At 44.0% G+C, this 13,184-nt stretch overlaps 1 protein-coding gene across 1 annotated transcript in view; it reads left to right on the top strand.

Moving 5' to 3' along the window:
- Nucleotides 1–9,590, top strand: part of ADCY9 (adenylate cyclase 9) — a 126,974-nt gene extending 117,384 nt beyond the window's left edge. Inside the window, exon 10 of the mRNA XM_070413113.1 lies at nucleotides 4,218–9,590. Coding sequence (XP_070269214.1) covers nucleotides 4,218–5,409 — 1,192 coding nt within the window. The 3' untranslated portion in view covers nucleotides 5,410–9,590. The remainder of the gene's footprint in view (nucleotides 1–4,217) is intronic.
- Nucleotides 9,591–13,184: the final 3,594 nt, after the last annotated feature.

Genomic DNA, 13,184 nt, shown 5'->3' on the forward strand with positions numbered 1-13,184 from the left:
AAATTTGGTTTAATTTTATATAAGGCTTTAAGAGATCTCACCAATTAAAGAAAAGTACTTATTTTATTCTGTAAAATATTTTGAAATAACTGACTAGAAATTTGAAATAATAAACCCTTGCTTTACTATAAACAGTAAAAAAAAGAAAAAAGGACGTACAGACAAATTGATTAGAGGAGATCAAAACAGACTGAGAAAAACATTTGTGGGACTTTTGTTTTTATTTTTGGGGAGTGTGGGGGGACTGTTTTAAAAAAAAAAGAGCAAATTAAGACCTGCATAAATAAAAGACAGAAAAAAACCCCAAAATATTCACAAGAGGAAATATAGGTGGTAAATATATTACTGCTAAAGTCATTGCACATTTAAATAACTACAGAATTCTTTTGGGTCTTTTAAATGGGATCTTTTAAAAGTTAAGACAAAAATACCCAACGCAGGCAAGGGTGTGGCACATTTATAAGTCCTGGTGGTGGTTAATTTTGTGTAGTTACCAGGCACTTATAAAATATAAGTTTGTTTAAGAACTTTACACATTAGGTGGCCTTGTCCCCATCTTCCAGATGAGGAAGCTGCAGATCAGAGAAGTTATGAACCTGCCTGTGGTCACGCAGCTGGTCATTGGCAGTGTGTAAACCCTGGCCTCCCGTGAGGAGGCCATGCTCTATCTGCCATGCTTCACCACTCCTCAGAATGGTACAGTTGTTTTAGAAAGTACTTTGACAATCTATAAAAATGCTCATAGCCTTTACGTAAATAATTCTTTTTGTTTATCTGCTGAGGAGATAATTCAGTGTATGGTAAAGGCTGCATGCCCCAAAATATCAATCTCAATGATGGATAATATTGAAAATTCATCATCAACCTCAGTTGTCAATAAAAAATTAATTAATTATGACATACATAGTCACATTTTATAACTGTTAAAAATGCAGCAACACGGGAAACGTGTATGGTTTTCATTTATTATGTGAAGTTACATGTGTTCTGTAGCTACAGCTAGGCAATTCATTGTATATGAAAAGTGTAAAATGTAATAGTTATGATCTAGTAATGAATGATCTAGTGGTGAATGATGATATTTTTCTCTTTCTGTAATTAAAAAATTAAATATCTGTGGACATTTAGATCTTGGAATGAGAACTAAAGTAACTATGGAACAAAGACAGAATGCGAATGTGTTTCTATATATGATGACAACCATAGTACTTAAAAGCAAAACACTTAGCAGCTTTTTAAAGTTAATTTTTATTGAAGTATAATATATACAAATAAAAAGTACCCAGATCATAAGAATACAGCTCAATGAATTTTCACAATTACCAGTACCACTCAGAACAAGAAAAAAACACATTTCCCAGTCTCCAGAAACCCCCGTTGTGTCCCATCCTGGTGGCCCCCCACCCCTGCATCCGAGGCATAGATTTTAATTGGCACTGAAGTCCACGAAAATGTTAACAAATCCTGTGTTTACCTGATTAGAACCACGAGTGACCTTTGTTTTCTATTCTTCTCTTTTTTAATCTTCCTACTCCATGATTATGAATTATACTGTATGGTACTCTAAATTTCATTTATGACTTAATGTCCAACTATTAAGTCATGAGTTGATCCTTGCATTTAGTAACATGGAATTCCTCCTTTTGAAATGGCCTTTGCCATTTGAATTTAGGAATAGGGCCATCGCCTTTGTTCCTTCTGTGTTAGAATAAGAAATAGGGGTTATAGATCGGAAGTAATTCTCCCATCTGTGTTACAAATCTCTTCTGTTACAGGGCAGCCCTTGGGTACTAACTGTAAGTCTGTGTATTAGGACTCTTCCTTTTGAGGCTTAAAATTTAAGCAAAGGTAGAAGCAAACATTGTCTTCTGTTCCTTTTTCCCTGCCATCCCGGTCCACGCTTCACTGTTCCCCTTCTCCATCCAAAGGGAGCTGGCCTGTGCCTTCACCAGAGTTAGGCCACGCTGCTGGCTTTGTCACAGCACAGCAAGAAAAGCAACAAAACCGGTAGAATGATGGAGGAAACCTAGACACCTCACCCGTTTCTACCACAGGGGTTCACGTGCCCGGCCGTGCTGTTAGGATGACATGAAGCCTTGGTGATGTCACCCCATAAAGAGGCTGTTCCTTTGTGTCTCCACTGTGGAGAAGCAGAAAGAAGCCGATGAGACGGGCTCACTCACAGAGAGGAGGTTTACTGCTCTCCCTCCTCTAAAGCCAGCCGGAGGTTTGAGGTGCTAGTCATCTAAAAGAGTTATTTTGTCCAGTGCTTGAGATTCAGAATAGGTATTGCCCTTCACACTGGGGAACCAGAGAACAGCCCCTGACAGCAGGCGTGGTTATCGGCAGGAGGAGAAATTAAAAGGACAAGTTGGAGATTTCCAGTGGAATTGTAAGTGCACAGTATCTTAAATGGCAGCAGTTCCACTTCCAGGAGTTTATCCCACAGACACACTCATTCTTATGCCCAGTGACACAGAGCAGGAACATCACTGCAGCATTGTTCCCGGTAGTAAAAGAAGGACACAACCTAACGCCTGCAGGAGGGAGTCTGGGTGTTACTGTACATCAAGCATGTCAAACTCAAAGGCTAACACGGGCCAGATAAGCAAGGTTTAAGTTTATGTGGGCCCAAAAAAACAAAAGCTTCAATTTTCATAGAAACCTAGGTTTATTTTGATAGAGACATGCTGAATACAAAGGGCTGAAATCGAACATTTTAATAAAAATTAATATTTTTTCTTGAACATTAACTTACCAGACACTGAATAACTGCACAAACTAATAAGCGTAACACAAATAAACCTATTTTTCTTGTTCTCCAAAAGTGAAATATTTCCTGTTGTGCACACCAAACAAGTCAGTCCAAGACTAATGATGTGGCCAGCTGCTAAAATATTTGCTGCTAGTATTAGTGGAGAGAAATGGTGCGCCTGCATGTAAGGCGTGTAAGGGAAATGAATGCAACACGATTATAGTAATCAGTCATTAGCGAACATTGTAGTTCATTATTAATAACTAGAGAACCGGTCCACAAAATTAGTGCATGGGTAGGGCCCCTAGGCCTGGTCGGTGACCAGGGTCGATTGGGGCCTTCATTTGTTCCATGCCGCCCCCTGGTGATCAGCACACATCATAGCAAGCGATTGGTCTCCCGGTCAAACTCCCACAGGGACAGTTTGCATATTAGGCTTTTATATAGAGAGATTATGTATAACAGGATATTGTAAAAATTAAGTTACGAAATTTTTTTGAAACGTTTCTTACATACCGTTATATTGGCTGGGCCACAAAAATATTCGTTGCGGGCTGCGAGTTTGACACGCCTGCTGTGCATCCAGGCATTAGAATAGCATACAACCTCAAGAAAATGCCACTGTTGGTTATCTTGGAGGAAGGACACATATTTTTCATTGTTTATATAGTTTGAGATTCTTATAATGTGTAACTCTTAAAAGTATACATTTTATACTTTTTTTAAAATGTTAAGTTATCTTGAATGACTGGCAAAACAGAACTAACTCAGAGTAGGGGATGGTATTTATACAGGTAGAAATTAGAGAACTTAGAACATTTCTTTGTAAAATTACAAGTCTTTCAAAACGAAAGTTGGATTAGAAATCTAAAAAGTGAATATTTCAGAGAATGTTAAATTTCTTGGGTCTGATAATGGTGTGGTTATGTAGGGAGATATTCTCATTCGCAGGAGATACACACTGAAACATTCAGGTATAAAGTGTCAGTGTTTACAACTTACTCAGAATGTTCAGCAACAAGTGTGTGAGTGTGTGCGCACGTTGACAGAGAGAAAAAGGAAAGTGGCAAAACGTTAACAACTGTTGAATCCCGGAGAAGGATGTGTGAAGGTCTGTTTTGCTAGTCTCTTAACATTTCTATAACGTTGACATTTTTCGAAATTGAAAGTTGGGGAAAAAGAAAAGATTTTTAAAACCAAACAGCTTCTAAAAAGCAAAGCAATGACAAAACACTTACGAAAGAAATCAGTTACAAAAGTCAGTGTTTATCTCTCCATGTCTTCAGCCAACTAAGCAGAAATGGCTTCTGCAGCTGCAGTCGTTGGAGGCTTGAGCTCCAGAACATTTTATGCAGGATGCCGGCTAGCTGGGCTAGTTCAGAACCTGGAAGTACAGAGAGTAACCTTTCCTTTAAGAGACGCATGTAAGAAGAGACCTCTTTCTCTTCTCTTTCCTCTCCAGTTCCGAGAGAAGCCCGTGCAGTAGTTCATTGCTGCGTGACAGCAGGAGACCGGTCAGCCTGATTGGCCAGGAGGTGATTCTCGCCTTCTTTCTCCTGCTCTTGTTGGTCTGGTTCCTGAATCGAGAATTCGAAGTCAGCTACCGCCTTCACTACCACGGGGACGTGGAGGCGGACCTTCACCGCACCAAGATCCAGAGCATGAGGGACCAGGCAGACTGGCTGCTGAGGAACATCATCCCCTACCATGTGGCTGAGCAGCTGAAGGTTTCCCAGACCTACTCCAAGAACCACGACAACGGGGGAGTCATCTTTGCCAGCATCGTCAACTTCAGTGAGTTCTACGAGGAGAACTACGAGGGAGGCAAGGAGTGCTACCGGGTCCTCAACGAGCTGATCGGGGACTTTGACGAACTCCTGAGCAAGCCGGACTACAGCAGCATTGAGAAGATTAAGACCATTGGGGCCACGTACATGGCCGCATCGGGGCTGAATGCCACGCAGTGCCAGGATGGCAGCCACCCGCAGGAGCACCTGCAGACTCTGTTTGAGTTTGCCAAGGAGATGATGCGCGTGGTGGATGACTTCAACAACAACATGCTGTGGTTCAACTTCAAGCTCCGCGTCGGCTTCAACCACGGGCCCCTGACGGCGGGGGTCATCGGCACGACCAAGCTGCTGTACGACATCTGGGGAGACACCGTCAACATCGCCAGCAGGATGGACACCACGGGGGTGGAGTGCCGCATCCAGGTGAGTGAAGAAAGCTACCGTGTCCTCAGCAAGATGGGCTACGACTTTGACTACAGGGGCACGGTGAATGTCAAGGGCAAAGGTCAGATGAAGACCTACCTTTACCCAAAGTGCACAGACAATGGGGTCGTGCCTCAGCACCAGCTGTCCATCTCCCCAGACATCCGAGTCCAGGTGGATGGCAGCATCGGGCGGTCTCCCACAGACGAGATTGCCAACCTGGTGCCTTCTGTACAGAACTTGGACAAGCCATCTCTGGGTTCCGAGAATAACACACAGGCCAAGGACCCTCACCTGTCTTCTAAGAGACCCTGGAAAGAGCCTGTCAAAGCTGAAGAAAGGTGTCGATTTGGCAAAGCCATAGAAAAAAGTGACTGCGAAGATACGGGGATGGAGGAAGCCAATGAACTCACCAAGCTCAACGTCTCCAAGAGTGTGTGACGCAGCACCTGACCGCTGCCCACGGTGCTCTGTTCCTCGAAACACAATAATACTTGTATTTGGCTGTTGTGCGCTCCAAGCGCCACAGTTTCCATCCCCAGGCGTGGCGTCACGTGGTCATCGCAGCCCTAACTTCTGTGTAGATCACAGTTATTCAGGGTTCATTTCCATCCATTTCGTCCCCTTTCTCCCCTGGAACGCTCTCCCCTTGGTGTAACCGTTGAGCAGCGTGGAGAACAAGTGCCTTCAGGAGCTGGCTGTGGCTTCAGAGTCGAGGGACAGAGACCACAGGGTAGAGGTCACGGCATTGGGTATTGTTGGACTTTAAGACAAAAGCTGTGGTTAAGATACCGTTTTTATTGCTTTTTCTCACGAGACACTTTCCTTTGCTAATGCCATGTTTTTGAGGTTTGTTTTTCTCTGTATACTGAATAGTGTTTTCCAGTGACCTGACCCTTCTCTGTAAATACATACACGCACACACACTTGCATTTACGAATCTGAGCTCAAGTGCCAGTAACTCACCGAGGGGAGGTCAAGGAAGGCGGTGTGGGCTGAGAGCAGCGGCCAGCCGGACGGCCTGGCGCCCCTCCCTCCCTGCGCCTTCCAGAGCGCCCGGCCCTTTGGGCTGCGGGTGCCCCGCTCCCCATACCTCCACACGCAGGCCAGGGTTCCAAATGCTAGCCCGTAACTAAGCTGGGGAAGCCAGGCCTCAGGAATTTACAAGCTGTTTTCGTTCTGCCCTCGTGCCGTGCCGAGGGGTCTTCCAGCTGGGAGTGAAGGGGTTTGTCCTTGAGGCTGACTCGTATGAGAGGAAAACGAAAATAAATGCCCGAGGGTTGCATTTATTTATTTATTTATTTATCAGGAAATGTGCTTTCAGGGAGGGGATGCCAGGCTGTTCTGCTGAAGGCACACAGCGGAGGGTGAGGCGCTGTCTGTTCGTGCTTTAGCCTCTTTGGCCACCTGCCCTGCAAGGGGGCCAGGCAGGACCCAGGGGCATGGCCCGCGCTCAGGTCAGAGAAGGTCTCCGTCGCCACGTTTTACACCGAGTGCCGCTCCTTCTGCCCTGCGTGACGCGGGGTGGGTAGGAACCGACGGGGCATGAAGCCCGGGGTCTGGGCTGAGCGTGGGGGCAGCAGGCAGTGCGGGCACTGTCCTGGCCTTCACCCATTCAAGAAGTTTCTCTATCCTTCCCACTGCCAGCCTGTGCTGGGCCTGTTTGGGGCAGGACTGGGCCTGGTGAATGAAGGCCAGCCCTCTCCAGATGGAGGTCTTGCACTGTAGATTGGGGCAGAATCGTCTGGACGCAAATGGGGTGTTAATCCAGGACAGTGTAGAAAACACTTCTGTGCCCTTTGTGGCCAATCCTCCTTGTAATTACATTTTGCCACATGAAGTCTGAACTTTATGTAGAACTGAACTCGGGCTACAGTTGCCTTATCATAGTCATAGTTATTGATAAGGTGACACTGGCACACGGCTCCTGGGATCATTTGAGAACTAGCTCCTTCTCTGTTTAAGGTCTTCACCGACATGCCCTGTGCATTTGCTTCTCACCGGTAAATCTGTGTGTAATTTCACAGCTGCGTTAAGTTATCACTCCTCCTCTCCAAATTTGTACAGAATCTGCGATTTCCAGCATCATGACCTATTGATTCTGATCAGCCATCTCCCCAGGGGACAGCCACCCAGCTGTTCAGCCATAGCCAGGACCATGCCACCCTGGGGAACTGAGCATGCTCAGTAACTACGATCTTCCTTCAGGTTTCACTGTCACTTTGTTGTTCTTCCAATGCCGGAGAAAGGATGGTTGTGACAATACCTCTTGCTTCTAAAGAATGTATTCTTATAAAATATTGCAGAATTTTTATTTTTATTTTTATTTAAAAAAACACTACCTAATGCTCTCCTTGTCTGTAAGGATTGTGGGCGTGTTCGGGGTTTCTTCCATCCGTATTCAGGCGTGTGAGTGAGTGCGGCTCTGTTCCTTTGCCTGCTCGCTTCAGGCTCTGGAGCTGTGGCGGCACCTAAGGGGCTGGGCGGTTGCCTACTTGTTACCAGTGTCTCTGTTGTTGCGCCCAAAACGTACTCTGCAAAGTTCATCTCTGCACCCACTTCCTTCCTATCAAACTCTTTTTTTTCCCCTTCCCCACCTACAAAGGTGTTTATGATTCCTGGCCCTGGGAATCCGAGAGGCTGCAAACCACCGGGAGAGAGTCAGACCTCATGGTGGTCCGGTTCAGCACTGTGCAAACCGGAGCCTTTGATGGACAGCTCACCCTGAGCCTTCCCAAACAGCCAGTTCAGATGTGTTCTGTGGTCCTTCCCAGTTCCCTGCTCTGAAGCATACCTCATCACGGAGCCACAGAACCCCTGCAGCGGAACTGCTGTGTGTCTCACCGAGTTGGCATTGAACAGATAGTTGCTGAAGACAGATGGGTTTCCAAGCAGCAGGTTCAAGCACTCCCAGCACGAGGATGCATTCTTCAGAGTGGCAATACCTCTCCTGAACTTAGGGCAGGAAGCAATACTTCAGAAATGAATGTGTGTAAATAGTTGCTTTGAGTTGCAATTGCTATTTTCTTCTTGGCCCCAGGTCAGATCAAATTATATATATGTATAAACAAGCACATAATTTTATCCAATGCAAACAAATGTAGAGCATCAGTTATTAAACCCTTAAGTAGCTTGAAGAGTCGCACAGATTATGCAACACCTGCACACGACTCCGTTAACACTGACTTCGCTTGTGGAGGCACCTGCACATTTGCACATGACACTGAGAGCCAAGGGCCACGTGCTCCCGTGACATGGTCTGTAATAACCTGTAGTTTCCAAAGATCGGTCTGCGTTTGCATTTCTAAATTTTTGAGGTAAACATTTTTTTGGTTGGTGGTTTCAGAAAATCACATGCCTGGAATCTGAAATTAAATTAGCAAGGACCAACTGTTTGCATTTTCCACCTTTCCTTTGCTTTATTCTTGGTAAATTGTTAATTTTAATAATTTCAAAATGCATCCACTAAAGAAATGGACATTAAAATATTCTAAAATCTAAATATTTGATGCCTGGTATTCTCATTGGAAAGGTCAGTACCACTTCAGAGATTGGGGCACCCCTTGTCTCCTGCAATTTGTGGCTTGAAATGGGAAGATTTGCTTTTCTTTTGCATCATGACTTTGAAAACAAGGCAACTAAAAAAAAATCCCTATGTGTCCTGTGGGGTTTTTTTATGGACATATTTGCTACAGTTAACTTTGGTTGAGAAGTATTTATTTTTACATGGAACTTTAAACACACACACACACACACACACACACACAGAAAAGCAGGTTGTAGGACTAATTTTGCTTGTGATGACAACCCTACTTTATTGGGCCTTCTAATAGTTTTTTCCTGCATTATCTTAAGAGAAGGGATTGACTAGGAAAGGACAGTAGCCTCCCCCTTGAAGAGTTCCTGGGGGTGCCCGTACCACAGGGAAGTCACAAAACCACTTCAGAATCTGAAGTCCCAGAGACTTTCCCCAGAAAAACACACATGCCATTTATACACCTCAGGGGTTCACGACACCTCCAACTCGAGCCAAACAGAACCTGCTGGGGTTGAGGCTCTTGTCGACTCAGTGAGAGGAGATGAAGATGTGGGCCTATCCGTCCTTGCGCATCAGCTTGCAGGGATCAAGCTTCTAGGTGAGTCTGCTGAACCTAGTGCCAGTGAGGACACTACTCCTTGGTGAGGACACTCTTTCCCCCTGAAGCTGCTGCAGGCTTCCCTCGGAGCCTTTCAGAGCTTAGGGAGCCACGGTCTTCGCTGCCTGGAGGTCTAGAACATGGGCCTCTTCCACAAGAAACAGCATCCAGGAACATAAAGGATTTCTCACACAGTCCAGAGAGACAGCCTCTCATGTTTGCAGAGTCTCAAAACTTAGCCGTTGTGATTTCTCTTGTGTTTAAAAGCTCTTCACACGTGGTTCTGTTGTGGGAATCCGTCATTGTGGCCACCTGGAATAAGTCCCAAGTTCCAGGAAAAGGAAGCTAACTGGGGAAAGAGATAAATGAGAGGAAGTGATTAAGAAAAAGTATGCACTTGCACACCATATACATGTAAATTTAAAATCTCCCCAAGTGTCTATTTTTATACAGTTCCTTTGCAAAAAAAAAAAAAATGTTTTTTTTTAATAACATGACTTCAAAGAATTGTTACTGTTATTAGAGTAATTTAAGCTTGGGGAATTCTCATATTCCTGCTGGGCCTGAAAGTCGGAAGGAGAAGTGAATTAAGCAATCATCTATTGAGCAATCTGAGTGCCTCCTGAAATGTGTCATCAACAGCATCTATTCTTAACCTTTTCTCTGGCTCACAAAGCCTTTGATAATTTGATGAAGGTTGTGGCTCCTTTCTCCAGAAAATGCACATAAAAATAAGCCCTCTTAATGTTGCATATAATTTCAGAAGTTCCTGGAAATAAATAAAATACCCCTGATTTGAAATAACTAGAGGAATGATGGTTTTTAATTATAGCTATCTGCAAATCCGGTTTCTAGGCATTTATGGACTCTCCATTGGGAACTTGATTGAAAGTGTTAATGCTGCTTATTTATATATGTGTTTCCAATCAAAACTATATTTTACATTTTATGTCTGAGTTACCTAAATATATTTGAAGAGCTACTCAAAGAGCTTTTCAATATATAAACATAAAGTTAGTCAAATACTTTCCAACAGTTAAGTAACATTCAGCCAGTATTTACTGACAACCTACTATGTGCCCTATAATGCCAAAGCTCCTTTTATTTAGGTTGTTCAATTTGCTGCAGTACTTGAGAATATTTGAGTAACAGCTGTGATTAGAAACTGTGCTTTTCATGATGGCTCTACCACTATGAATTCCACCAGTAAACTGAAGGGAAGTTCCAGGCGCCTGGGGTCACATGGTGACATCCCTTTCCGTATTGACAGTATTAAACAGTGGCTCCTTAGTATCTTCTGTAAACCATTAGATTACTTTTGTGTTTATGGTCTATGGATTGCTTAGCCTCTCAAGAGGGAGCAACAGATGAGAAACCTTCAGAGAAAACAACGACACCAATATTGTGTTGAATCCACAATGAGAGAGGGGCCACTCCACATGCTACTCATAAGGTCATGCATTTTGTTTTAAAACAATCCTCTCCTGATGGCAATTCGGTCCCAACATGAGGGGCTCAGAGCTGGATGGAGCAAAGCGCTGGCGTGGACTGATTTGGCTGGTGGCAGCCTTTCAGGAATAACCACCAGGGAAGGGTGTTCCGCTCTCTGAGGAGCGTGGTGGGTGGAAGTCTCTGCCAACCCCATCTCCACCCTATGCCTGGTCGTGAGGCAAGGCAGCCCAGCGTCCAGCAGTCTTTTGAAAGGATTGCTCTTTCCCCGTCTTCCTCTGACCTTCTTGATCTCAGAAAAGTCTTGCCTTCTAGGTGGGAGGGTGAGGAATGGTATCAGGAAAGAGGAGTTATTTGGAAACTTGTCCATGTGATTCTGGGAAAAGGAAGCAGAATGGGAAAAGGGAGTGATGGCGACTTGTAGACTCTGCTTGGACTCCCCTGGGCATAGACACCCTATGCCTTAGGCAAACTTCAGTGGCTCACCATGCCCTTCCTTCTTGGGACTGGCTCTCATTCTCCCCAGCTTCTGAGGTCTCCCAGACTGACCTCTGGAAGTCTTCTCACCATGGCGCAGCCCTACCCAGTTCTGTCTCTGTGTGTCATGGGTGGCCATTCCTCTCCAAGGACATATGTCCCCACCCCCATTCCCATCATCTTTGCCCTCCCAAGTAGGTTTCAGTGCCATGCCATCCTCATTCCCCAACTTCAGGAATATAGATTCAACTACAGCAACATGATTTAGCAGACACTTCATTTATTTAAGGAAAGTAATTCCTTCTCACATATGCAAATATGCCTCTATATGTAAATTCAGCTCTCGCATATGCAAATATGCTTCTATATGTAAAATAGTCTCTCATTATATGATGCATTCCCACCAAGGAACTCGAAAAGCCTGGAATCCCTTTTATCCCCATGATGCCTCATCCAAGTGGGTAGGCAGGGATGTTTTCTCTGCACAACCGATTTGAAAGCTCAGGTTCAGAGCTGCTCAGTGGCTTGCCCAGGTTCAGCTTGTTGTCCACCATTTCCAGTTACACGGCCAGAAAACAGAGCCTGCTGCAAATCCAAGTGATATAACTTCTTGGCCTCCCCCTTCCTGTGCCAGGAAAGAACAAAGAATCCAGGTGGTGGAATGGGACATTGTGCATTTAAATGGTGAAAGTACCCAGGAGTCAGCAAGTGGCCGACAAGCTACAATACATCTTCCCTTGTCTCCCTCTACTCTTCTTTTTGTAAGACTGGCTACTTGAATTACGTGTCAGATATTTAAATTATTATCTAATGTATGCTTGGAATGGAGAAGTTTTAAAATTATTCAAGTGTCCATGTGCTAACAAAGACCATCAGGGAAGAGGCAAAGTTTGCAACACGCTGGTGCCTTCAGAAAGATTAGTGTAAAACACAGATTATTTTGGTGTCCTGTGCTACCTTCCAATTTAACAGCAATAGATCATGTACCTTTAACACAAAATTGTTTTTTCTAACTATTTATTGCACAATAATTTTTTATTATAATGTTAGAGCATTTTAAAAATACCTTATCATATATCTATACATCTCCAGTATTCCAGGCACATATTAGAGAAAGGGAACGAAAAAACAAATATCGCTTGTGTTAACTTGAAATAGCATAGAACATAATTTGTAATTTTGACACCAATTTGGAGATCTTGGATTAAAAAAAAAAAAAAAAGACTGTTGACTGTTTACAGAGGACTGAGAACACCAAGAGTTTACTTTTTAGAAGCAAGTTTTGTAACATGGTGTGTTGATGGAACTTTTCTTGGGTAATTTTGTTTGGCCAGGATGACATCTCTTCTTCCTCAAGAATAAAGGCTTCTGGTGGTATCACAGCTACATTTAGAGTATTCATTTAGCACGGAAGAATATGGCTGAATATTGTCCTCGTTCTCCTGCTTATATTAATTGCATGACAAGTTGTACTTTCCAAAATCTTCAGTCAAGGACTTCCATAGACTTCTCACCCTAACCTACCGTGACACTGGGAGAATGTTCAGATTTGTTTGTATGTTTTTTAATATTGAAGAATGTTATTTATATGAACTTTCAGGAAATTAATACAATAAAGCCTAAGAAGATACGGTAAAACTATTTTTAAAAAGAGATTTGAAGCAGTTATGCAGATAATTGAGGGTAAAAGCATCCTTTTTCCTAAAATGTTTCAAATGGGTCAACATTTATTGAACGAATTTCTTGCATGAATCACATGGATAGTGATTCAAATTCTTCCATTTCTTATGTAGCCAATACAGTGGGCCGCTTCAGCCCTTTCAGAATCTTATTTCCAAATTTCCTCTTCTTCAACTGTCCATTTTGTTGGCAGAATTACAATAGGCTCAGACCTGCATGCTTTGAGAGAAAACCGAGTGTGAGCTCATGAACTAGCCATTCAACAGTTTCCAGAACTCCAAGGGTTTGTCTGTGCTCCTGACAGGTGGCTTCTGTCACCACCACAAACCCAAGACCTGATGCACCTGTGCCGGTAGCAACGGCCCCGTGGATGACTTGGAGCAGGAGCTCTGCCGGTGCTGGGAGAGTGTCCGCCGGCGTGAGACCGGCTGGCAGAGCGGAGGAGACTGGCTCTGCAGGTCCTCGGGAGGTGAG

Source organism: Myotis yumanensis, unplaced genomic scaffold, assembly GCF_028538775.1.
Source record: "Myotis yumanensis isolate MYYU_CA2020_CCGP unplaced genomic scaffold, mMyoYum1.0.hap1 SCAF_4, whole genome shotgun sequence".
NCBI lineage: Eukaryota > Metazoa > Chordata > Mammalia > Chiroptera > Vespertilionidae > Myotis > Myotis yumanensis.